Raw genomic sequence first — 24,666 nt, 5'->3', positions numbered from 1 at the left:
ATAATTAAAACGTCGTTGCAAAATTTGTAACATGGAGTATATGAAATAATTGTTTTGTAATGCACTTTTTGTAATTAAGTAAGACTTGAATTATCTAGAAGTAAGTGTTATTTTTGTAATATAAAAAATGAATTCAAAATGGTGTTAAAATGTGTTGGTTGCCTTAATCATAATAGATGCATCACTTAATAACATAATTAGGAATACATGAGTTTTTTAGTTCAGTGACTAAGAACTGTTATGCTTATTATATGAAACTGTTAACAAACACCCATAATATGAAACTATCGCGAAATAAGATCGATTTACCATACTGTGGTTAGTTGACGTGAACGATTGAATCGCGATTCACGCTCAGTTCATGTTAATGAAAGAACCGGTAAATTCACGTTCATGGTAATGAATCGAATTGCCCAACCCTACATACATCGCAGCGGAAAGCTATTTTGATAAATTGCTGCAAAGTTTGCAACGGCCACTGCCTGCCACCATAGCAATAGAAACGATTTCATAAAGACGAGTGTGTCGAGAGGTTTCGTGGAAAACAATGCGAAACTCGGTGTATGTTTCGCATGTAGGGTTGCTCCTAAAACCTACTCATAGTTAATATGATCCTTTTATTTCTTTGCAAACATGTAATGTGCGTAGGAGTGAATTTGGAGTACAGTGGTTCACGGAACTGGTGGCATAGCTACGTAAAATCATTTTTTCATCGATGCACTGTTTTTTTATAGGATTTGATCGATAAGTTGCTTGGAAATCGTATATGTGTTAAAAATAATACATAATGGGACTTTTTGGGATTCTATCCAGTTCTTGGTAGTAATCATTCCAACATTTCATATTTTCGGAAACAATCGATTCGCTTGTCCTATCCTTACAAACAATTAATTGTTGACGTTATTAATGTACAAATATTATGTAACGGTATTGAGTATTTTTATTTGCCTGTTCTTGCTTAACATACTTTTAAACCATACGCGAACATTTTTCTATAATGCAACTTGATAATATGTCTTACAATTCGCTACCTTAGCCCCTACCCTTAACACACTATCAGAACGTAATATAATGTTAAATCTAAACGTATGGCACGCACGCTTCCCTCCTTGCCAGGCTATGTACAATCGGCAAATCTACCTAATGGCACATGAAATCTTACAAAACACATTGACCGCCAAACTTTTGATTCTGTTGCTCGAAGCGCAGTGATTGAGCAAAGCTCCTGCAGCAGCAATGGAGCCGCAATGTTTCTGCTTTATTAAACCGACCCCGATCACACGATAATGGCTCGTTGCTCGTGCAAATGTGATAATTGTGGTGAAATGGAATGTAGCTGGAGCATGTTGAGCATGAAATCTGTTTTGAATTCCAACCAGCCTGCCTGCCTGCCGGCCTGCCTATCCACCGATCTCGATTGTAATTTAGCTATGGTACAGCTGTCGAAACAGCGTGGCAGGTTGTGGGCGGCTGCTCCTGGGAGTACGCCAACCGAGGCAGCACACGACACGTGTTGTGGCATTTATTTACATATAAACTAGATTTAAATAAGATTCGGGCAGATAGGCAGTCGGGCGGAAGACTGTGGGGAAGGAAGTAACGCTAGTTTTCCACCGCACAGTACTGGAAACTAGTAACGTTTGGCGGCGTTGCACGGGAGCGTTAGCGAATGGGAAGACTAGAAAGAAAAACAGCCCCTCCCAAGCTCGGAAAACCGGTGAGCTTTTCTTCTAGCGAATGCAAATGATTAGCACTCGCATGGGAGACTGCATGTCAGTTTAGTGTGTGTGTGTATGTGTTTTTTTTTTCCTGCTTTTTGCTATGTTACATCTCGATTTGCTCCACTGAACTGATGTTGCTGTTGCTATTTTGGGATGATCTTTTACTACCACCACACAACAAACTGTTCCATTCGTGTGCGAACAGGAAATTCAATTTACATTGCTTAAGACACTTCATTTTGACTGTTTTGTACTTGTTGGGTGTGTGTGTCATTGTGTTTTTGCTAATGGCTTCATTTTGCTTCTGCACAAAGATTGGAATGTTGTATCTTCTGGAACGTTCCTCAACGACTTGCCAAACAGCATTTACATTCAAATTACATCCTACACACTCGGAAGGCACTTATGGAGCGTTGGACGAAGCGTCTATGTACACGCAGTGGCACACCCTGTAATCGCTTCATGCTTGCGAGACGACACAACAAAAACTTTTCAATCGATCCTGTACAACCCGATCAACATACAGCAATGGCATTTGGTAAAGATTAACGAACTGAGCTCCGGTAACGAGCATCAGGAATCGTAACTACGAAACCTATCCACAACACGCTCCTCACAACTCGTCCTTTGCCACCTTTTTACGATGACTTGCTTTTGAAACTATGTCAACTATCAACACTTTAGAAGGGCCCAGAGCCCTGATTCCTTATGCCGCTGCCTGGAGCTGGAGTGTTATGCCGTTTGGGACACACACACAGCACAGTGTCTTACAGTGTGCCGAGCACTTTATCCCTGCCATTTGCCATTGGTGTAGCTTCCCTAACCAGTTGTGTTATTTTGGAGGGGCGAATGAGAGACATGCTTACGCTGGAAGAGCATTGTGATGTTTGCTGCTTAATAGTATTCAATAATCAACTGGGAACTACCATCACGGTTGACGGCAAACGGCACTACTTAATAGGAACTTAAGGATTAAGGATACACACGCAATGTTGCGCAATGCAATCGTTGCATCTGGAGCACTTTTGGTTTTCCCTTTTCACTCGTTTGCATACCCGATGGTGTGCATCGTTTTTCTTTTCTTTTTGTACATCAATTTATGATCGCTTGCCGTACGGGCGGTAGGAAAAAGGCGTGCGGGAATCGATTCTATCCATTTTTGAACTGCTCGAACAACTGCTTTCGCCGTGCGCTGGGATGCCTGAGCAGGGCGAGAGATCGTAGCATCTCATAGTTTCCATTTTCCTCTCCTGGCGGATCAATAAATATATCCTCATGCCCTACACACAGACACGTCTACCGTATCCGGTAGCAAATAAATATGGCTTACATATTACACACGCCGCGCGCACAGATCACGGATGTTCGCGAACGAAGGGTTTATCTATGCTACATACTACGCTGGTTTTGTTTTCCTTCCCTATCTTTCACTCATATCTCTTGTGTATTGATATTGCGTGCGTGGTTTTTTTTTCATTCTGTTTCGGGTGTATCGTATTGCTACGCTATGTTGCATTTTATGTGTTTTAATGATACAGAGAGCAAACAATAAGGGTTCACAACCATCGTTTTTTTTAGCGGACAAAAGGTAGATGATCTCAATGGAAGGAAAAAAGGAGGAATGGGGAGGAAAGAAGAGTTTTATGACGGGAGCGTTTTGCTGATGGACGGGCGTTAGTGGCCAACTAATCGGAGCAGCTTTGAAGCAGCTTTTATTTGCACTGCTTTTCCACCTACTTACACCGGAACTGAACTGAACAGGCAGCAAAAGCTTTCGATCGATACATGGTCTTCCACTGGTCAAAGTTTTGATATGTTTAGATTGTGTATATACCAATGTGTGTGTGTGTGTGTGTGTGTGTGTGTGTGTGTGTGTGTGTGTGGTTTTGGTTCGTCCCACTCTAGAAACTCTGGTCGAAATTTATTCTGCCTGCAAAAATCTGGCACCATTTTCCAATGCATCATGTGCTTCCGGGAGTTCGAACGAAAATGTCTTCGGGTGGTGGTCAGAAAACCGAACCGACAAGCAAATGGATGCTTTCTCACTGAAGTGACGCACGGGAGCGTAGGTACGCTTCGGTCCCGTTTGTCCATTAGCAGGGTCCCGCCTGTTGCTGCCAAGGTTGAAGTGTTTGTTGTCTTTTCGTTCCATTTGAGGCAGGGAAAACTTTGCCTCATAAACTTTGTTTACTTAACATTCACCAGGGCGGGAAAAGTTGAACCAGCGCACAAAACAACAAACAGTGCTACCCACGGGAAGGTTTTTTCTCTTCTTCTTCTTCCTTCCAGTGCATGGAAATTAGGGAAACGTCTTACACGGTTATTCAAATGCGTTGCTCATTTCCGTTCCATTTTCTCGATTGGTATAACCTTAAGTTCAAAGGTGGTCCTGAGGGTTTTTTTTTTAAATATTGTTTTTGTCACCATACCCCAAGGACGGATCCTGAAGAGAAGTTTCTATCAAATGGAATATTAATTACCGTGATGTGAACCTCTGCCACGAAGTGCAGGGCTGCAGACGTAGTCACAAGTGCTTTAGGCACTGTGAGTGTTATTTGGTTGCCAATTGACTTCCGCAACACCCAATTCCCAGGAAGCCTATGTGCCCTTTTACGTTAATGGAATAAGGTTTGAGCAACAGTTTGCTCGTGTACGTGTCGATTTGGTATACGAAAGTTACACTCTCACGTCGAAGAGTGCACCATCGTGCAGAATAAAAAAAAAAAAAACAAGTACAAAATCACCTAATGGACAACGTCACATAGATTGAAACGCTCGGCGAAACGTTCGTTGTTTGATGTTTTAAAATAAACATACGATCGATGAATTTCCGTGAAACAGACGGACAGGTTGGACGGGTTCCGGATCCCTGTCTTTCGCTCCACAACCCGTTCGATCAACCATCCATCCATCCGGAAGAAGATATGTCGGGTTTGAATTTTCATGCCGACTGAATGGCCCAAAACAAAAAAAGACTAAAAAGAAACGCCCCACTAAGAGATAAGGACGGCGTCAGCCGAACCGAAAGGCGAGCAAAGAAACGAAATGGGATACGACAAAAAAAAAACCCCAAAAACGGAACTCTCTGTGTGCGTACGATGTTATGCTGAAATGCGCTTCAATGGCACGACACGGACACGTACCACCGGATGGCCCCGAGCAACCATGAATAGAACGTCCAAAATCAGATGACCGGAAGATGGGAAGAGCAGGAGCCCTCGCCCCCATTTCGAACAAATAGACGGCCCAGGTGAAAAAGCCCTCTACCACCAACGCCACAGCAAACGCACTGTTTCGAGCTGGTTGATTGATTTGGGCAAGATTGAAAGCATGAAACGGGAATCGGTCGAACGCAACCGCACAATGCGAACATGCGATGGGGCAAATGAAAACTTTAGAGCATACACACAAAAGAGAACTACATGCCTTGTGAATCCAACACGGACCCAAAAAAACCAGGAAAGGCAACACGCGGGCACGAAGAGCTTTCGGCGTAGGTAATCTCATCCCAACCACGGGAAATGCCCGTTTGGTTTGCTTCGTGGCGTGGTTTCGCTTTAAACCATCCTTATCCTAAAACCCCCTGGATTGTTTCGATTTCTTTGCCGAACAAACCTTTGCCGGCACTGGCACCGTGGAAAGGGAGAAAAGTTGGACTTTCCGTGCTGTTATGTGCCCAGCTGGAGGGAACGTTTCCCCTTACCGTTGTGCGTATTTTTTCACCGTTCGCACTTTTTAACCAAATTTAATTTATTTCTATTTTTATTTGGCTCCCTTCCCCCAACACCTCCCCCACTGACTACTTCTACTTTTCCTTCAGGTATTTGTTCATTTTTTCATGCCCTTCCCGTAGGATAGCTCATCACCCTTATCAATCGGGGTGGGCCCCTGGCCCGAGATGTGGTCGTTTTATGTGGTCATGGACCGTTACCGAAATTATCGATCGACGGACGGGGAAGTGTTCGATCAAATCGAGCCGCGTGCGCACCCGTGTGTGTGTGTGTGTGTGTGTGTGGTGGGAAAAGGGACCGAACCAATGGTAGCCACGGTCTCCCAGAGGGTCCCCCGTCCTGTATGTGTGTGGTGGCCAAAGTTTGGTCAGGAAAAGTCAGAACCACGCGCGCGTGCACACACACACACCGGGTGGTGTCGATAAATCAGAACAGCAACACGGCGGGAGAGAAACTCGAACTCGGACACTGGGAACAGGGAAAGGCGGACGGTTCCCATTGGTTTATTTATTAGTCCAGTGGAGCGGAACCTAACGGAACGCAGTGAAAAACAACACCAGCACACAAAAAAAAAATAGCGTCAGTTGGGAGAAGCACTGTGGGAGCTTTCACTTTTTAGAGGCATTTTGGGTTTGGCGGTACCCTTCAACTGCCGTTCGATTGTGGCCATGATGCCAAGCACTTGTTGTACGGTGTGTTGCCTCCATACACACACACACATACACTTTTTGCACTACTACTGCTTTTTGAGGAAAAACTTGAAAAACGCCTTCAAAGTGTTTCCCCCCTGTTGCTGCTACACGCTTGCCTTAAGTTGGGTGCGAATCGTTTTAGCGGTCTTGATTTGATTAGCCTTCAGGAAAAACCGAATAAAGCGGTTTTCTTCCTTCTTCCCACCTCCAGAGCGTGGCTTTTCTTGCAAAATTAAACCAATCGGTTTGACCTTCCGGAATGCAACAGTTCGTGTTCGAGCGGTTGGGATATTGTTTATAGCAAAACGCCTTCAACGCCCTAACCCTTGGACATTCAAGCGCAAACGTCGAAACAGTTCCATATCGATTTCAAGCTTGATAGAAATGTGTTTGCATGTTTGTCTTGAACTAACCGTTTGCTTGCACTGTCTAATGGTACTTTGCCCGCTTGATATTTCCCACGATGTCAACAGTAAGCTCGGTAATGTGTGTTTCCCGACTTGGGTAGAGAAAGTTGTTTGTTGCGCTTCAAAAAAAACCAAACACAAACCGAAAGCAAAATAAAACGTTGGAAACTCAAAGGTAAATATACTGACACACACACGCACACCCATTTGAATACAAAAGTCAACCAGTTACTTTAGAGCTGCCGGTAAATGGGAAAAGTTTGTTTAGCACTTTGCATTGTTTAACACACAACTTCTCCCAGGAGCTCAAGGGTTTACCATGGGCATGGATTGGTAAAAGTATGTGTGTATGTGTCTGTGTGCACGTGTTTTAAAGTATTTTTGTTTTCGATTGTACCACTCGTCACCCTATTACAGGGATCTCGACAACGGCTCTCGAAACTCACCACTCAGCACTCAGCCCAAATGCTGAATAATGAATTAGAAACTGTGGTTACGATGTGTGTGTATGTGTGTTGGGCCATCAGCAAGGGGCTCCATCAGCAACAAAAAAAAAAAAAACCCCAAAGAACAGCACAAATTCTTGATTGCTGCTGAGGCTTCAGTGCGAACGATGAAACCAATCACAGTCCCAAAACGTCCTTCGATGATGAAGCAATCACGATCATCTGTGCTGGATGAAAACGGTGGCAGTAAGGAAATAAGGAACGGTAACGGGACGATAGCATCAAGATGATGGCCGAGAATACTATCCGAAATGATTGCGGAACTGTTCGTACCGGGTACGATGGTACGGCGGCTGTCTCGGCGGATTGGCGGACAGCAGTGCAGCCGATGACGTTTGCGAACCCTTTCTGATGCTCTCGATCAGGGCAAAAAAGATGGAAGTACATAGCTGTGGGTGACATTCTCCTCCGCCTTTACCATACCGAGCGAGTCGGGATCGTCCACACCGACCGGTTGACATTGGCCGGGTTGCGTTTGCTGCTGCTGCTGTTGCTGCTGCTGGGAAGACGGCGGTGGTTGCGTTTGCTGCGAAGGTTGCGGCGGTCCGTAGTGTGCTTTCATGGACGGATCGTCCAGCTGGTGGCAGTTGCCGTACTTGCCGGGATCCGTATCGGGATAGTGATGCACGTCGACACCGTGGATGTACTTCGTGTCGTCGACGTACTTTCCATTCGTGAGCCTAATTGGTGATGCCGAGAACGGCGGAAGCGGGAGAGAAAAGAAGGTGAAAAAGAAAGGGAAGTGATTTATTATGGTTTAGTAACGGTGTGGTAACATCAAACGGAAACGAGAAACGGTTGCAAACAGTGGTCGCGTTCGCAGCGATTGGCAAACACAGGAAAGGTGGAGCCGCCTGGTGGATGGTTGACTCGGGTGGAAATAAATTAAACCCGTTTCCACAAGGGGAAACGCATAGGACATGTGTGCCACGCTTCAAGGTTATTGGTTACTGTGTGTCTGTATTTCGCTCTAATTGTTAAGAAGGCATGACGAAGAAGGATGAAACTCTGAGTAATAAGGAAGACATTGGGCGTTGAAAACGACAGTATCTACCACCCAACCTGGCTGAACAACGATACTGTGACTTGTTTTTATATTCCTAATCATTGCTTTCCTGGCTAATCAATTCACCTTCGGGTTCAACTAACTAATTAATGCTATGGAATGGCTAATCTGTGGTTTATGTTTAAACATTATAAGTAGTTGTTACCTCTGCAATCTGTATACTGTTTCCCTACCATTTCAGCTAGACCCTATTAACTCCATCCCTTCTTCCTCCTCCTCTATTTCTTCGAAGTCGCAACTATGCTTATTAGGCTGTTTAATTACATTCATTATCATCCAAACACTCTCATTTCTGTGTATTACACCTTCCACATAATCAATTGCAAAAATAAAGATGGATGTTATACACACTCGAAAACAGTGTAAACTCTTCTATATTTTTTATTTCCACTAAAACACTTTAGTTCTGCGAATCAAAGAGCCTCTATCGGTTGTTTCTAGTTTCGTGGAAACAATCATATCATTTGCTTTATGAAACGTAATAAAATCCCACCGTTTTATTTATATCGTCAATCCGGTTCAATCGATGAGACCAAAATCGATTGAATCAATATTGGGTTATTGGATTTATTTCGAATTTAATTTTAGCAAACAACTGTCCATTCGTTTATCATTTCTGATTGCAATGGAAAAATCTTTCATACAGTAAAACGGAATCAATCCCTTTCAAAGATCATTTTTTTCCAGCAACAGTTTTATTCACTTTGAATTGTATGGGTTACAGATGATTAACCATTTTTAAAGTGGCTGCATCTGTGTGATACCTTTGTTTCTTTGTATTGCAGTTCATAAAACAAGAACAAAAAAAAATGATGCAGACATGTACATCCATTAAATTAATTATCACATTTTAGTTTATTTCCATGAAATCCTCATCCATTTCATAGATCATGCTTGTTAATCCAACGTACGTAACTCAGACAAGTTGATGAGTGTGATGTGTTAAATAATAACAAGTTGAACTCAGTGTTTGTAACTTTAAGGAATTTTACAGTACAGTTCTTTTAGTACCGCGAATGGTGGCATCCAAAGATCTAACTTTTCCTGATGCACTTGAATTGAATGGTTTCAATGTAATGTTTACTTCTTTCTTTCTCTGATTATTAAAATAAAAGAAAAAGAAGTGAACCATTAACTGACAAAAGCTCGGATGGAAATGGTTTCGAAGCGATAACTTTAACGATTTAATCAAAAAGTTACATTTTCATTCAATAGTTTGCTTTTGTTCATTTACAAGTGATAAAACTCGCAACGGCCACAGCACACTGTCTACCAATAGCGCATAAATCAACAAAACTTTCCAAAGCGTTAGTGATCGAAAAAGAAAGCTGTCAAGAGAGACCGTGGTACCGTTCACGTACAGCAACAGCTTGCCACTAGCCAGTCACCGCCAGGTAGTTGGGAGATCCATACCGGAAATGGTAGAACATTTTTAATTATCCTCCATCACGACTATTCCGCCACGACGCGATAAAATTACGCCCACTTCAGGGCCAAATAGTCAAGCCGCCAAACAGTCTGGCAGCAACTGGATGCATTTACAACCGAAACCTTACCCGTCCATGGGGTTAAGTGGGGATTCATTTGCTCGCAAACAGTGCGACACCACAGCGAAGGCGCAAGGTGTGGATGCAGCACTATCCCCTTGCCCCAACCACCCAAACCAATTCCCCTTTCCCCATTATTGCCGTGCTCATCGGAAGCGTGAACTTTGGAAATGGATCGTCGCTTTACAGCTCGTTTGCAGCAGAGTTTCCGTAACTCTATCAACGCGCGCGCGAGCAACAAATGCTGCGAAACAACTGGGAAGCCTGTGCCCGTGCACGTTTCCTCGTGGGCTCTCCTAGCACGTCGCTTTGCACACGTTTGCGTCAAGTTGCAGAAACTTGCAACTTTTGTGCAAAAGAAGTCCCCGACTCCATTGCACCCTTCATGCCGCTTCTGCGCGAGTTGCAGCTGGCAGGGCAGGGCGAAAGATCACGTGTAATAAAAACGAGACAACTGCCTCACACTGGATGGATGCAGCCGGGAACATCGGTGAGCTACGGCCCGTTCCACTCGCGCCCAGAAACGGAACGATGTTTGAAATGCAAACAAAGTTTCCAAGAGTTTCGAAGTGCTGTTGCCCAACGCTACCTTGAACAATCGAATGGGCAGTGAGGCGAGATGAGGCAAACAGTTTGTTGGGGCACTTGGGAGACCCGGTGTTTGGAAGAAAGAAATTTGCCCACCCATCATGTCCGCTTAGTTTTTCGGCTTCCGTGCAAATGCGTATCCAGCACGGGAGGGTTTTGTTTCCCAGACGGAACAAATGCCGGCGCTGGACGTTTCGAAGGGTTTGTGAGTTTGTGTGTATGGGTGTGCGACTCTGCTCGCCACTAGTTTTGGAGCACGTGAAATCGAAGTGCAAGATGGATGAGCATAACTTTAAGCGGAATGTGAAAGGTGGGCGCGGAAGCTTTTGAAGCGCGTCGGGAAAAGTCTTCAACAATTTATCGATAGCCTGCCCATCGACCATAGAAAGCACCGTTTGCCGGCAGTGTTGGTGTTGGAGGTGCTCGTGTAAAATGAGAAAATAAACTAGAAAACACACCAACTGGTAGCATGGTATCGATTATGGGGGAAAAGTTTTTGCACCCGCTGCACAACTGCTCACCAGCATCGAGTGCGGTGCGCGGTGTCTCAAGCAATATGGTGGAGTGGCTGGGACAAGTTCCCTGTACGCCACGTATAGTACGAACTACAAATACTTATGAGTTCGACAAGAGATAAATGGATGCAGTGAGTTTGGTGCGTTTTTATCTGCTTTTTGTTGTTGTTGTGGCTGCTTCCTTGCCTTCAAACTTTACTCTGAGTATATGTGTGCGTGTGTGTGTTTCTCAAAGAACCAAATTCCCTCGTAAAGTGTGTGTGTGTGTGTGTGTTTCGATCAGTTTTCGATTAAGTTTACATTTTGATTGTCTTTTGCTGCACTTTAGTGTAAACAATTTCTTCGCCTCGTTGGTCACTTTGAGGCGTTATGTGCAATCCTGGCGTTGTCCGGTGCAGGACGCCTCATAAACTCGCATGCTGGATGCACGGTACGAACCCAGCTGCAGGAACGTCAATTGCAATCATGGGACCATGTTGTATGTGTGTGCATGTGTATTTGTGTAAATAGGATCGAAAACGAACCAACGAGCGTCGATGTTTGAGGGCTGCGAGGAATGTGTGCAAAAGGATAGGAAGCGGACAACTTCAAAAGCGCTGTGTGCGTTTTGTAAAGGTTTTCGTACCTTTTTGTAATGTAGAATAGTTTTTATCGTACGGATCGTAAATTTGGATGGTTTGCATGCAATTTTGGCTTTGATGCTGGCTGTTCTGTGTTTGAACAGTTCAAAATATCTTTCAGCTACTCATTTTGGGCGTTGTGGGATTGCAATTATTTGAATTGGAATTCATTTTTCAAAGAATATAGAATTGCCATTAAAAAGTTCACATGTTCACATTCATTTTAATAATGCAGTTCCTGGTATTGTTTTATCTACAACGCACTGTTTTTGTGGTATAGGGTTTTTTTTACCCACAACATGAATGTTACATTTAATAAACAAATAGCATTTTCTATAAAATTAAATTCTCTTCGTGGTCCCAATTCCCGAAAATTGTACGAAAATAGCAGAGCAAAAATGCAAATTTAAGGGCAAAGTTAATGCAAAAGTGCATTAACTGAAGTAAATTCTTATGAAATAGCTACCATCGGAATTCAATCAATCAAAATCATCTCAGGGCCTATTAAGCTATACTTCGTATTTTATTCATACGGTAAAACTTGCCAATCAAACAAATTATAAAGATCACAACTCACTTCCATTCGCTCAGCAGAACTAGAATAGGCAAACGATTGAATTTTCCTTTCCAAGCTGTCGCTTATCACTGGCTTCACAAGCAGTAGTTAGTGAGTAGCATTGTGTTATTTAGATTTCATTTGATTTCATTTAGCGGTCAAACGTATCGGCTCGAAAATTCTACTTTACACATTGCGCAATAACCACAATCCGCACGAGCCCACTCGCTCGCTCGAACAATGCAGTTCGTAAATGCACTTTTCTGCTTACAATGTTTGTGAGGCTCAAGAACGGGGATGTTGCTAATGGTAATACAAAACGTATGTACGTGTACTCTACAATTTCTATTACAGTTTCTTTAAACATTTCCTAAACATTTGTGCATCTACATGAACATCGATGGGTGCCCGGGCTGCGTTTCATTGGGCGAACGAAGGGCCGTCTCGTATTTCCAGTAAAGTGCCCCGTTTGTGTGTGTGTGCGTGTGGAATTTCCATCAAACGGGTTAAAATACGGCGAAATTTGATTTGTTATATGAAAGTCAGCTTGTGGTAGGTTAGTTTTGTGCGATGCGCAAATACTCTCGGGCTGGCACTGGAGAATGCGAATGAAACCATTTCCGTGCCACAAACGCAAACTCCATTAGTCGCACAAATGCGTGCGCGTGGAAATGACACGACGCGGAGAGGAAACGGTGCCCGGCCCCGGTGCGCTCCATTGTGACCCATTTTCCGGGCATCAATTTCCCGCTCCCACTGGCACCCCTTCTGCTACGTCCGGAAGGAACTGCTCGAACCGAGTCACTCTCAATCGAACGCCTCGCAAACTTGATGGGTGGTCGCCCGTTTGCCGGCACTTCTGTCACACTGGATTGTCTCTAAACCTCCGTAAATAATCGCACGAATTGTTTCATTTCCGTCCCGTCACAATCCTCCGCGTTCCCCCTTTTTTCCCACCATGCCCCCTTGCGTACTTACCCGTCGGGCAGGCCGGCCGTACAGTGCGTCTCAAACTTATCGTCCATCGTCGTCGGCGCGTAGTGGTCCGCCGGTTTGTGATGGTTGTGGTGCGCATGGTGGTGATGATGGTGGCCACCGTGATGCTGTTGATGCTGATGGCCGCCCGACTCATCGCCCGGGTCGCCCGGTCGCGACGGGCTACCGTAGTCGTAGTGCTGCCGCACCGGGAACATGTGACTCTCGGGCATGTAAGTACCGTATTGGGTGCTGAACGACCCGTACGGGCTGACGGCCGGCGACAGCAGGTTGATGTGCGGCCCGAGCTCGTACGGTGCCTGGTAGGTGGACCAGCTGTCAACGCTCCCGGGTGGCGTCACGGTGGCGGTCTGCGGGAACTGGCTGAACGACGTCCCGATCGGGCCGTTCATCGGGGCCGACGGGCTGTTGTTGCCGAGGTAGGCCGACTTCCGGGGCGGTTCTCGTTTGCGCCATTTCGCTCGTCGATTCTGAACGGAGGGAGGGATGGGAAATGAGGCAGCATATGAGTGATAGCCTACTGAGACGCGGGTAATGTGGGTGGCCGGAATGGCCAGGTGGCCGACGATTACCTGAAACCAAACTTGCACGCGTGACTCGCTGAGGTTGAGCTTCAGGGCCAGTTCTTCTCGTGCGAACACATCCGGATAGGGCGCCCGCTCGAAGGCATGCTCCAGCTCCTCGAGCTGATACGCGGTGAAGGTCGTCCTGCAACAAGATACCGAGGTAGGGAAAGAGGGAGAAAAAGCTGTGAGAAGAAGATAATAGTAGCGCAACGGATGCACTATTGTGCTGTGGAGGTCAAAATAATGAAACGGCGAGTAGTCGATGTGTTCCTGTTTGGTTGAGCTGAAATGAAGAAACCCAGCATAATCCTGTACGCAATATAGTATGCCGTCTCGTTGGTCGGGTCTTTAGTAAAACTTTTCCCCCTTATACAGAGCCATAAGCTTTTCGATTGCAGCACTAGAACAACGGTCATGTTGTAGTGCCGTGTGTTTGTTGGACAATGGGTCTTCTCTGTCTGCATTGCCCTTGCACTCAATGTCCGATAGGGTACGAAACAGAGCTTAAAAGTGCTGCTCCTGGTACCAGTGAAGTCCTACGGAATGCAGTCGGTAGGATACTAATGGTTCTTCCCATTGTTTGGTGCCTGACAATGCACGCACGGTCGCATCAGAAATGATATTCAACTCCTTTCTAATTGCATTTCGGCCGCACCACAGTCTGTGTCCTCTGAGTTTTGTTCACCGCTAGTAGACCCTAGTATCGAAGAATATGGATTTTCGCCGAAAGAATATGTCTTTCTCCGGTGTGGGTCATTTGCGAAAGCACACATACACAAATGGGCAGTGCCATCCCTGCTGCTGTCTTCAGCAACTTTTGCTCTGAATTGCATTTGTTGCAACAATATCGTTGTATAGGACCCTCTCCTCCTGTCCTTTGCTCTTCCCTTTTCGACTGCTTGAGGAAGTTCCGGAACGGAAGGATTTTCCATTCCACTGTTCCCCACAACACCACTACCTACCACATCGGTACGGCTAATGAATACAAATGTTTTCGTACGTAAGACTTTGGGCAAAAGACGATGGTGGAATAGAAAACGGAGCAGATGGAGCAAAACGAATTCTGACTCAGAATTAGTGCTGTGTGAACGTTAATGGTGTGTTGGTGGTACTGGCGTCTCTTTTCTACCCGGACGCACGCACTGACCAAAACGAACGGCGTTTGTTTTATGTGGCCACTGCAGGGAACACGGATTTTGTGCCATTTTCTCCCGGTCCAGGTTCCAGGGGTTTGGTTAGCATTGCGGCGGCCGGAAGGTGTGTATGAAATTTTTATTGTCCAATGCACTACCCCAGCTCAACCGTAGTGGCCGTAGCTTGGCACGTCTCGCACACTTCTCCATGCTGCTTCGGTGATAGTGCTCCGGGGAGCTGGTAGGATGTCCAGTGCTGCACAGGGAGAATGCTTCTACTAATGCTACCTTTAATTAGATTGACCCCGGGTGTCTGATGTACGACCCTTTTCGGGGAAGTACGGGATGGCAGCTTAAGAGACTTGCTCGGCAGTGTGTTTAGCTCTTTACGAGTTGCCGCTGCCTCCTTGGGCCGGCCGAAAGCATCGCTCGCCAAGCAAGGCGTACTAGATCGGAGCAAGGAAAATTTCATAAACACTATTAGGATCGATTGTAGTGGCTTGATTTTGAGTCCATTGTTAATTGGAGGGATTGTTTGCCAGGCGATTCCATATGCTATCCAAGATCGTGAGTGTGTGTGTGTGTATGCGTGTGTGGTTTCGTATTGTGATACGACAGTTTGAAAATATGGTTCCTAAATTCTTGGAACGTTCTTTAGAGTTTTGAGCTCAATCTTCTATGGAGCTTTTTTGCGGACAATTACCTTTCATTAGCCCGCACGGAGAGGGATTACAAATTGGGCACTGGACAAAACAGCATAGCAATGGATCCTTTATTTGGATTCGATTAGTAACGTTGTGGTGCAGTTGCATCGGTTGCAATTGAGCTAACGACAACCGAGCGAATGTAATTCTTTCCCTTGATGTGTATTTATGGTGCACTTGCAAAGCCTGACTTACTGGATTATCTCAGAATTTGAGCATTGCAGCAGCGGTTTGAGGTTGGGAAATCCTACAAAACCCTTCGCCCTTTCTTTTATTCCTTCCCCGATCACAAACACACACAAAAAATCGTTTACCTTTGTGAACGTTTGTTTGCGTAGCAAATGCTTTCGGTGAACTTCCTTCGATCCCCGAAAAGCAACATGTTCAAACCGTGCTTGGGTGTACGAGATGGACTAGACGTACGACGAAACATGGGGATCGCTGCAAAGATTGATCAGAATAAATAAATCTGACCCTTCACCGGTGCGAGCACGCTTTTGCCATTGCCATCGTCGTCGTCGTTGTCGTCGTTGTCGTCGTCGTCATCGTCGTCATCATTCTTCGGCTTGAAGCTACAACATTCTTTCGCATATATCGAAAGGTGACTCGGGAAAGGTACGGGTTTTGATTCAAAGCACAGTGGAAATCCTCACCTTTCCCCCTTCTCGCATCCAACACACGTCCTGACATTCCAGCATTTTCGGGCAACCAACCCGAACGGATAAATAACTTACACTTAATCAAGGTTCAGCCAAATGTGGCAAGGTGTGCCGACGGGAGTGGTCCGCACCCTCTCTCCGACCGACCGGTTGTAAGGATGTTTTCCCCCGTTTTTCTTCTTTTCCGCAGCTTTTTTTTCGTTCCCGCACGGCCATGAGAAAGGTCATGCCTTGAAGCTGCGGAATTCGATCGGCAAAAACCGTCGAGCGGGTGGTGAGTAGGAAGAGAAAGCTAAACAAGGATGGGGTTACATTCTCGGGTAGTGTGTCTACATACAAACACACACACCGGTGTGCGGTAGTAGATGGTCCTTCGAGGGCCGAACGTAAATGGTTTAGCTTGCAGAAAAATGGGATATCGGACGAATTACTTCATTGTAAGATGATGATTACAAGGTTGTTGTACTGCGTTGGGTTGGGTTGGGAATACAATGCGATTCAGCTTTGGGGGGGGGGGGGGGTTCGATGGGTTTTGTGGGTTTTTTCGGGTCCAATCACACACACACAGACACACAAACAGCCACACAGTGTACACTCACAAGTGTATATTTAAAAGAGCGGTCAATTTAATCTGATAACAGTGAGAAAATAAAGAAAGGCTTACAATGGGGCGCTAACATGGGTCGTTGCGGTTAGAGGTGAGTGATGGGGTTCTAAAAATTGAAGCAAAGAGATTGTACAAATTTGTTACCTAGGATACCGATAGTGAAAGTGTCGGATGAGGGGTACGAAAAGGCATATCGTACGTTTGTTTTGTTAGTTGGCATCGTAACTTGGTAAAGAATACCATTTGTCTGCGTCTTGAATTTGCAGTAATGTCTATCATATCAACCGTAATTCCGATGGTATGTTGATGTAAGCAGCCATTTATTTCAATGACACTGGGAGGGAAAACTCTCTATAAATGACCGTTGCAGTGATCCTTTATGGCCAACAATTTAAATTTCATCCAAAAAAGCAAACCAAACAATCGGTTTCATCGATGCTATTAAAAAGCGACCAAGGGTTCACCAGCCTCAGAAAGGATCGCATATCATTGCATGTTAATGTGCAGAAATGATAAATCACAATGCGATGAGCGTGTTCGCTGTCCGGCTCAAAACCGGGGACGGAATCAGTGTAGCAAAATGGAAGGCGGCCATATACCATACCATACCGCTCCACTCGCAAAACAGTCGGTCTGCTGCTGTGCGTCAATACGGCCTGATGGAATGTCGGCTTGGTTCGATCCGACTCCCAGACTCCCGGATGGGGCTTTGTATCGAGTTTAAACAATTTGGCCTTGTTTTTGGGAGTTTGTTTTTTCGTCTTCTTTTTTGGTGGGATAAAAAAGAGCTTTACGCCCTTTTTGCGTACGAACCATTTTTCGAATTTATGAGCTTATTCACCCACGCACACACAGCCACAAACAGACACACACGTGAGCGAAAAACGAGATCCAAAATACACAAACAATGGGGTGCATTTGAATGATTTTTGCCCAGTCATTGAAAATCGTTTTAAGCCCGACGTCTGACGATGACGAATGTCGATAAACGTTGCCCGAGCATACCCCAAGGGTACATTTGCCGCTGGATGGGGTAATAGGGAGGCGCTTTTCTGTCTTTCGCCATTTTCCAAATTGATGTCCAGTGAAGGAAAGGATGGAGGGAATCAACTATAACCCCACTAATTGAGGTACATCGCAACAAATAAAAAAAAAAGACATACATTGAAATACAATATTCTGACAGTATTGTATTGAAATGTTGCTAACGGCCAAACTGCATGAAATATTTCCTGTATTTCCTGTCCGTGTATAGTATTTCAATCAAAGTTTTGCAAATATGTGTCGATCTTTTTCACCTTTTCATGCATATTAAAGGTGAATCGGTAGCAATGAAATACACGTTTACAATTAAACTTCCAAAGTGTTGGTGGTTGTCGTTTCGTCGTTTCGTCGTTTGTTCTAGCATTTGCTCCCAATTTCACCTGCCACACCGTGACCAATTTGCTTACCTTGTTTTCTTCTTCTTGATGCCATTCGGGTCCGTTTTCTTTTTATCATTTTTCTTCCCATTTCCCGCACCGTCCATTGGGGTGGTAGTGGTCGGTGTCGACGATCCGGATGCACCGTTCATGTCGTCGGCTTTCCGCGGCTTTCCCTGGCTTGCCATGCCGACGGGCATGCCGTTGGGCTGGCCGGTGTTGCTACTCATCATCGATGCGTCCACCATGCCGGACGAACCGGTGCCCGGTGGCGGTGGCCCACCCGACGGTCCCTGCTGCTGCTGCTGCTGCGGTGGTCCCGGGTGCTGGAACATCGCTATCGTGGTCTCGTAGTCGAGCTTCGCCCCGCTACCGCCACCGTAATCGATGGATTTCGGTCCGTTCGGCGAGGACGAGGAGGAGGTGGAATAGTCCAACCGGCCGTTACCGTTGTAATCTAGGGTTTTAACGAACTCTATTTTATTCAGATTATCGTGGGCGATGGGCAGGGCGGTGTAATATTCCAGCTTACAGTTGACGTATTCGAGCGACTTGTTGCCTCCCGGCACCGGGTGTCCACCGAGGCCGTGCTGTTGCTGCTGGTGCGTCCCGTTCGGGGGTGAGTAGGAGGGACCGTCCAGCTTGCCGTTCGCCAGATGGTGATACTCCACCTTGCTGAGGTTCGTGTAGTCGATGGTTTTGTAGCTCGGCGAACCGGACACGGCCAGGATGCTGTTCACCTCGGGCAGCCGTTGATGACCGCCGTTACCGTTGGCGCTTCCGCCTGCACTGCCTGCGCTGCCACCGCCATCGTGGGTCGGTGAGTGACCGATGCCCATCATCACCTGCAGATTACCGTGGCCGGACGCCGCAACGACCGAGCTCGGCGATGGTCCGGCATGGATCGGTTTGGTGGCGCCGGCAAGCGTACCGAGCGTGTCGCTCGTAAAGTCACCGAATATCTGGTCGTCGAAGGTAGACGGTTCCATGGTAGCCGACGGGATTGCTTCCCGGGAGCGGTGGAAAGCTACCGAGTGAAATATTGACGCTCGATTTCAATTAACCTCGCTCGCGGTCAGCGGGGATAGTAGATTGGATCACACTTCGCCACAGTCGCGTGGACTGCCAGCAGCAAGTCCATAAATAAACCGCAATGAATTGGATAAACTTGGCTCACCCGGGGCCACAACCGAACGGGGATGGCTTCGTGGCCGTCAAGTGGAAGGATTAAAGGAAACGCACTGATTTAATCAATACATACACACGTACACACACACACATCAACTCAAACCTACACAAGCGCCCGAACTTACACAAACACAGACATCCAAACACTGGAGAAAGTGTAACTGCACTTGATAAGTTGCACCGTAACTGTGTAACTGCACCGTTTAGGGCACTACGAGAGGTGTTGGCAATAGCATCACGAATTCACACGATTTCTCAAAACAGACCACAGATTCAATCAATCTAGTGCTAAAAGAGACCTTTGGGGTATCACACAGGATAGATCACACACGCACTGCGATCAATCGGGACACTCTGAGTTTTGTCAATATTATTTGAAGCACAGGAATAGCTCTTCTGTGTAACACTTCAGAGCCATATCTTCCCCTTTGCAACCACCTATATCCACACTGTGGGTGCCTTCGGTGGTCACCAGGATCACTCGTTTGTACCAGGCACGACGAGGCGAGTGTGGTTTCCTCCTGCTAACGATGCTGCAGAAGGACGAATGCTGGAGAAACGGCGCGGCCACGGCTACGCTGCGTGCGTGTATCGGCCGGGTCGGATGCAAAATTATCAATGAATTAAATATTGCGCTTCATCAGCTTTTTATACTCAATTAAGATCAATCAAGCAGACTCCGCCCTGCCGCATGACGTCCGATCGAGCGGCCATCTTTTCTTGCACCATTTCCACCCCGGTTTCTACAGAACGAAGCGCGCGCGCGTATGTATGCGTTGTGTTTGTTTTGATGCTGCACACTCTCCCTCTCGCTTCAGCGTGCGGATAACAGGGGCGGAGCTATACACGCACACACGCACACACACACATACACGCAGAGCACGCTGAAGTTGCTGCGCAAGATGCTGGTAGCGCTGAGTCACTTGCGTTTGTTGAGTCGTTGAGGATTAACAAAAAATCCGATACCCAAAACCAGAGAGGATAAGACCGCAGGACCCTTGGTGCACTCGATGCGGACGATGCAACAGCAGCACACATAAGGGTCACGTGTGCGTCCGTGTTGTTCAGAGGCAAAGGCGCGAAGAAAACCGTACAAGGGGGAAAATCCATCTCCCGGGGACGGTCTGCGAGAAGCTACGCACCGTTGAACATTCCGCCGTTTCCATGTGCCATGTGGTGTAATGTGTGTTTGACGCTCTTGCCGTGTAGGGCCGGGAACGGGCGTCTTGCGCGCCCTGCTTAGCCCCTGTTAATGCCGTTCCTGCCGAACCGGGACACGGCGCACGTACCGCGGTGTGTGAGCGCAAAAGATACGGGCCATCGTCAGCAGGCAGCGATGATGCCGGTAGGGAATGTGAACCCGCGCGTAAGGCACGCCGGGCTCGTGACCCAGCCGGGTGACTTATTGGGAACGGGACTGTGCAAAGGGTACCGATCCCTCCCTCGGTGGCTCGTGGTTGACTTTTCCCACAGACACGCGACGAGCGATCGAGTTGGGGTGGTTTTTTCTTCGCTTCTCTCGATCGCATTTTCCCGTGCGACCAAAGAAGCGGGATGTGCGATAAAGTGCGGGGCTCAGGTTTTCTTTGCCCGGCACGGAGGCTAGTTTTGCATTTTGTGCGGGTGAATTTAGTGCTGTAAGATTTTGGGTTCCGTGTCGAGCGGAGAAGGTGGGCATGTGGATGCAGTGAAGTGCCCGTGGGCCGGCAACAGGCTGACCGATGGTGGTGGTTTGTTGGACTGGGAGCGGTTTATTGACCGGAACCGCTAGAGTGTGAATAAACGAACCGTAAGCGGGAGCTAGATTCATTCATTCGGAAGTAATGATGCTGCTTGGAAGTATGTTGTATGTTTCGTTTGTGCGTGGCTTTTGATTTTTGGCTGCTTTGTTGAGATCAACAGGCGACAGCCTGGTCGCGTCGATTAGCTCGTTTTAAGATTCATTTTTAATTTCTCCTTAGCATCCAAGAGTGAGCTTCCGTTTCGTTGTTAGATGATATCCTATAACTAAGATGAAAACAGACTAGCTGAAATTGAGCTGCAGGTTTTTGCTTTTGTTTTCTATTTTTGCCTCATACCCTACGTTATTGCTTTGCGTGCAACGGATAAGTCCAATCTGGCATTTATAGCCTCCTCTTGAGCAAGGTGAGACTCCTTGGAAGAGACCAGCAACTAATATTTTGACAGTACTGACAATCCGGCAGCAGTCCAAAAAATCATCAAAAGGACAGGTGGCCGCGTCTTGAATTGGGAGGATAGAGCTACAAGCCAGACGGTCAAGTAGTATCTGGGCAATATGGATATCGTTTTCCAGAAGTGTCTGTTACCATCGCTCGTGTCGGAGCAGTGGACATTTTCCAAGAAAAAGCCACATTGGATAGTGTTGTAGAAAAAAAAACACGGTCTCATAGAAGCTGAACGCAGTGCTTCAGATAAATAAAAGTACCTACACAAGTCATCTATTGGACGCGCACGGTGTAGTTAACGTTCCAGGAATGCAGTGCAATAATTTCGCAATCAAAGTGATTGTGTAGCTTGCGACCAAGGCTACGCAAGAACTTGCAACTTGAAAAGAAAGCTATTTTCATCAACTTAAATCATTGAATTTTATGTAGACCTTTTTTGTGTTAAATCCGTTAATGCGGGATTTTGTAGTTTGTTCTGTCATTCGTCATTCTGTTTCGGTTAAATTAGATTTAATTTTAATGGTAAATTAAAAACTTTTTTAGTTTGGGTCTTTCTATTAAAAAGGGACGGTCTAAACGGTCCAGGTCGAAATAATAAATATTAAATTACATCCTGCTAGTCAACATTACGAAGAATAGAAAGCAAACTTTTTTGTGTTTTGCTCTTAACAGGTTGATTCACTTAGAGGGAAATGCAACGGATAACCAATCATTGAAGATCCAATGCAGATAAACGTGGCTGTTTGCGGTGTCTTGCTGTACTGCAAAAGCGAAATAGCAAACCTTTTTAATAACTGTGCTTCGTCCGCAGGTTCGTAATATCATGTTGGTGGGGTATCGATGTTCTGATTGGATAGCCTTACAATTGCAATTGACATAAATAATAAATAATAATGTTCAGATTTTACCCGCCAAATGTGAGTAGGTTGAAAGATAAAACAATCCCATGTCAGTTGAAATTGGTTTAGCTGGTTATGGATGCCTAGTTCACTAGCACGCAGCCAAAATATAAGATCAAATATAAGGATGGAGCCGTTTTTATAATCATTTTAACTTGTTACACCAGCGTCTAGTTTCAGAAGTTTTCGTTTGAATATCCTAGAAGATAGTCAACCCACGCGAAATGGATCAGACGCTTTTAACAATCCAAGCTTTCCGATGGGGTTTTCCGCAAAATCGTACGCTTAGCTTTAGCTGAGTGCCCCAAACTTGGTGTATTGTTTGTTCGCCCATATTTAAATAGACAGACGAACGTGTACTTCTGGGAAGTCGCTAAGAACGGCAGGTTTACGAGGGTTTAATTTTAGAGCTCATCCATGGCTGTGGCGCTTCCGCTCGATCACGGCGAAACATTAACCTTTTCCAGTTTGACAGGTAACTAATGTATGGAACCGTGTTTGCCGTGTTGTTTGTTTTGCAAAACTCTGCTCATTTCCCGTAAGCCCCCCGAAGAATGAGCTCGGTTTGTTTGGGTTTTTTGTTTCACTCGTATCACTCCCTATGCGTTTGCACTCAATTCTGTTCGAATCCATTCCATTCTGGGAAGGAAAGCTCATTACCCGAGCTTGAATGATTTACTGGCTCAAGGATTTATGTTCTCGACATGTGAAGCGCGCCCTATCACGTGGAAGCTGCTATGCAAAGAGATGGCACAAAATGATCGCACCTCTACGCAAGGAGCGCTGATAGCCTGGCGTTTCCCGCAGGTACCGGCGCGTGCATGTGTAAATTTGAGAAGATTTCGGTTTTGAGTGGTTTTTGTGAGGAAAAATAAACAATCGATTACCGAACGGTTCATTTGCTGTCGCCGCACCCGTTCGGGTGGTTTCGGGCGAAAGACGCGATGCCAAGACTGGTGGCATCACACGATAAAGTACAAACAATTATGTGGCTTACCAGAAGCCTTAAGGGGGCTTCTCTTATTGCTGCGCTGTGCAGGGCGTCAGTGTTTGTACGGGTGGTGGGAGTTGTGGATCGCGACACCCTAAACGTGCCTTTACTGATGGAAAGTGCATAAATTTCCCCTTCGCCAAGCTTGCCCGCGAGCGCGAGACCGCTTTTCTGCGTCCCTACCACCACCCCATCTGCGTTGGAACGGATGGGAGTGTACGTAAATTTTCGGTTTCGCTTGCGCCGGCATAAATTAAGGCACTGGTTTGCCCTGTTAGCTGTCACCTCACTCCCTCCCTCCCGCACACGGCCAGGATAGCCTCGCTTCTTGTGCCACCTCGAAAAGGATAGCCGTGGGGATGATAAACACTTTCCCGTACCGTACCGCTTCGGGGACCGGGAGTGGGGAGGTCTAACCCGGGAGAGAGTTGGATCCAATTCCGATCCAAGGATCAGCCCCCGGTCGGCGGGCCAAGCATTACGAGGAAAACAAAACAAAAAAGAGGCACATGAAAATCAATAAAACCGGCAATAAAATCAGACATATATTTATTTCCAAACCAAAGTGGGATTATTTGCTTGCCCGGGTGGATGATTTCGGGAGCTACTCGCGAATCCTGTGCACGAAAGCAATTTGTCCGTCCGTTCTAGGCTTGGTGGGCGGGCGGCATAGTGGCAAAAGGCAAAACACTGGCGGTGTGTATGGGAATATGGTTCTCGATTACTGTGAGCCGCGGATCCCTCCGGTTCGCTCGGTTCTGGGTCCTCTCCGGTTCGTCGTTTCTTTGCCAGCGTGCATTTCCCTGCGGGGATGCCATCGTCTTCCACCAACACCATCAACGGGGCCCCCTTCGGCTCCAGGGGAGGGGGGGTGCGAGGTCACGTGTGTCACTCTGGGGTGGTGTGCGAATTTAGCAGCTTGTACTAGGAGCAGCCGGCTTATGGCCGTGAGCTTCTCGGATGGTATCGTGCACCAAAAACCCCGGGCACAGAGATCATCATCAGCGCAGAATGATTTTCGACGAGGCGAAACGAAGCAGCACGATTTACTGCACTGCCCGTGGTGGGGAATAGCTGTTAAAGGAGTGTGCGCCCGCGCGCGTAGGCGAGCGGGATGATAAATACAATGTTATTGTTTGCTCGCACTGACAGTGCCGTTTGTTAGCTAAGTGCACGAGCGTGTTTCCCGGTATGTTTTGTACACACTAACAAACACACATACACATACGCTGGCACCGGGGCGATGCCAGAAGACGGAGCGTGACTTAATTGGTGCGGCGTGCGGGAGATTTTGGACCGGCAGTCTTTCGGGCCGATGGAGAACGGTCGGGTGAACTTCCGCCATCGGGATGGGAAGGATTATTGTA

At 46.4% G+C, this 24,666-nt stretch overlaps 1 protein-coding gene across 2 annotated transcripts; it reads right to left on the bottom strand.

Annotated features, from left to right (window-relative positions):
• Nucleotides 1-915: 915 nt before the first annotated feature.
• Nucleotides 916-19,822, bottom strand: LOC120893402 (retinal homeobox protein Rx). 2 transcript variants are annotated; one of them, XM_040295252.1, is made up of 5 exons: nucleotides 18,568-19,822; nucleotides 18,066-18,492; nucleotides 13,518-13,653; nucleotides 12,928-13,415; nucleotides 916-7,737 (listed from the first exon to the last, which is right to left on the bottom strand). In XM_040295252.1, the coding sequence occupies exons 1-5, from the start codon at nucleotides 19,022-19,024 to the stop codon at nucleotides 7,419-7,421; spliced, it is 1,827 nt and encodes a 608-aa protein (XP_040151186.1). In that variant the 5' UTR covers nucleotides 19,025-19,822; the 3' UTR covers nucleotides 916-7,418. The 2 variants fall into 2 exon arrangements, with proteins under 2 accessions (XP_040151186.1, XP_040151185.1); XM_040295251.1 differs by having other exon boundaries at nucleotides 18,066-19,822.
• Nucleotides 19,823-24,666: the final 4,844 nt, after the last annotated feature.

This window comes from Anopheles arabiensis, chromosome 2 (assembly GCF_016920715.1).
Source record: "Anopheles arabiensis isolate DONGOLA chromosome 2, AaraD3, whole genome shotgun sequence".
Classification (NCBI taxonomy): Eukaryota; Metazoa; Arthropoda; class Insecta; order Diptera; family Culicidae; genus Anopheles; species Anopheles arabiensis.
The sequence above is the reverse complement of the archived record's forward strand: the minus strand, read 5'-3'. Positions and strand labels throughout refer to the sequence as shown.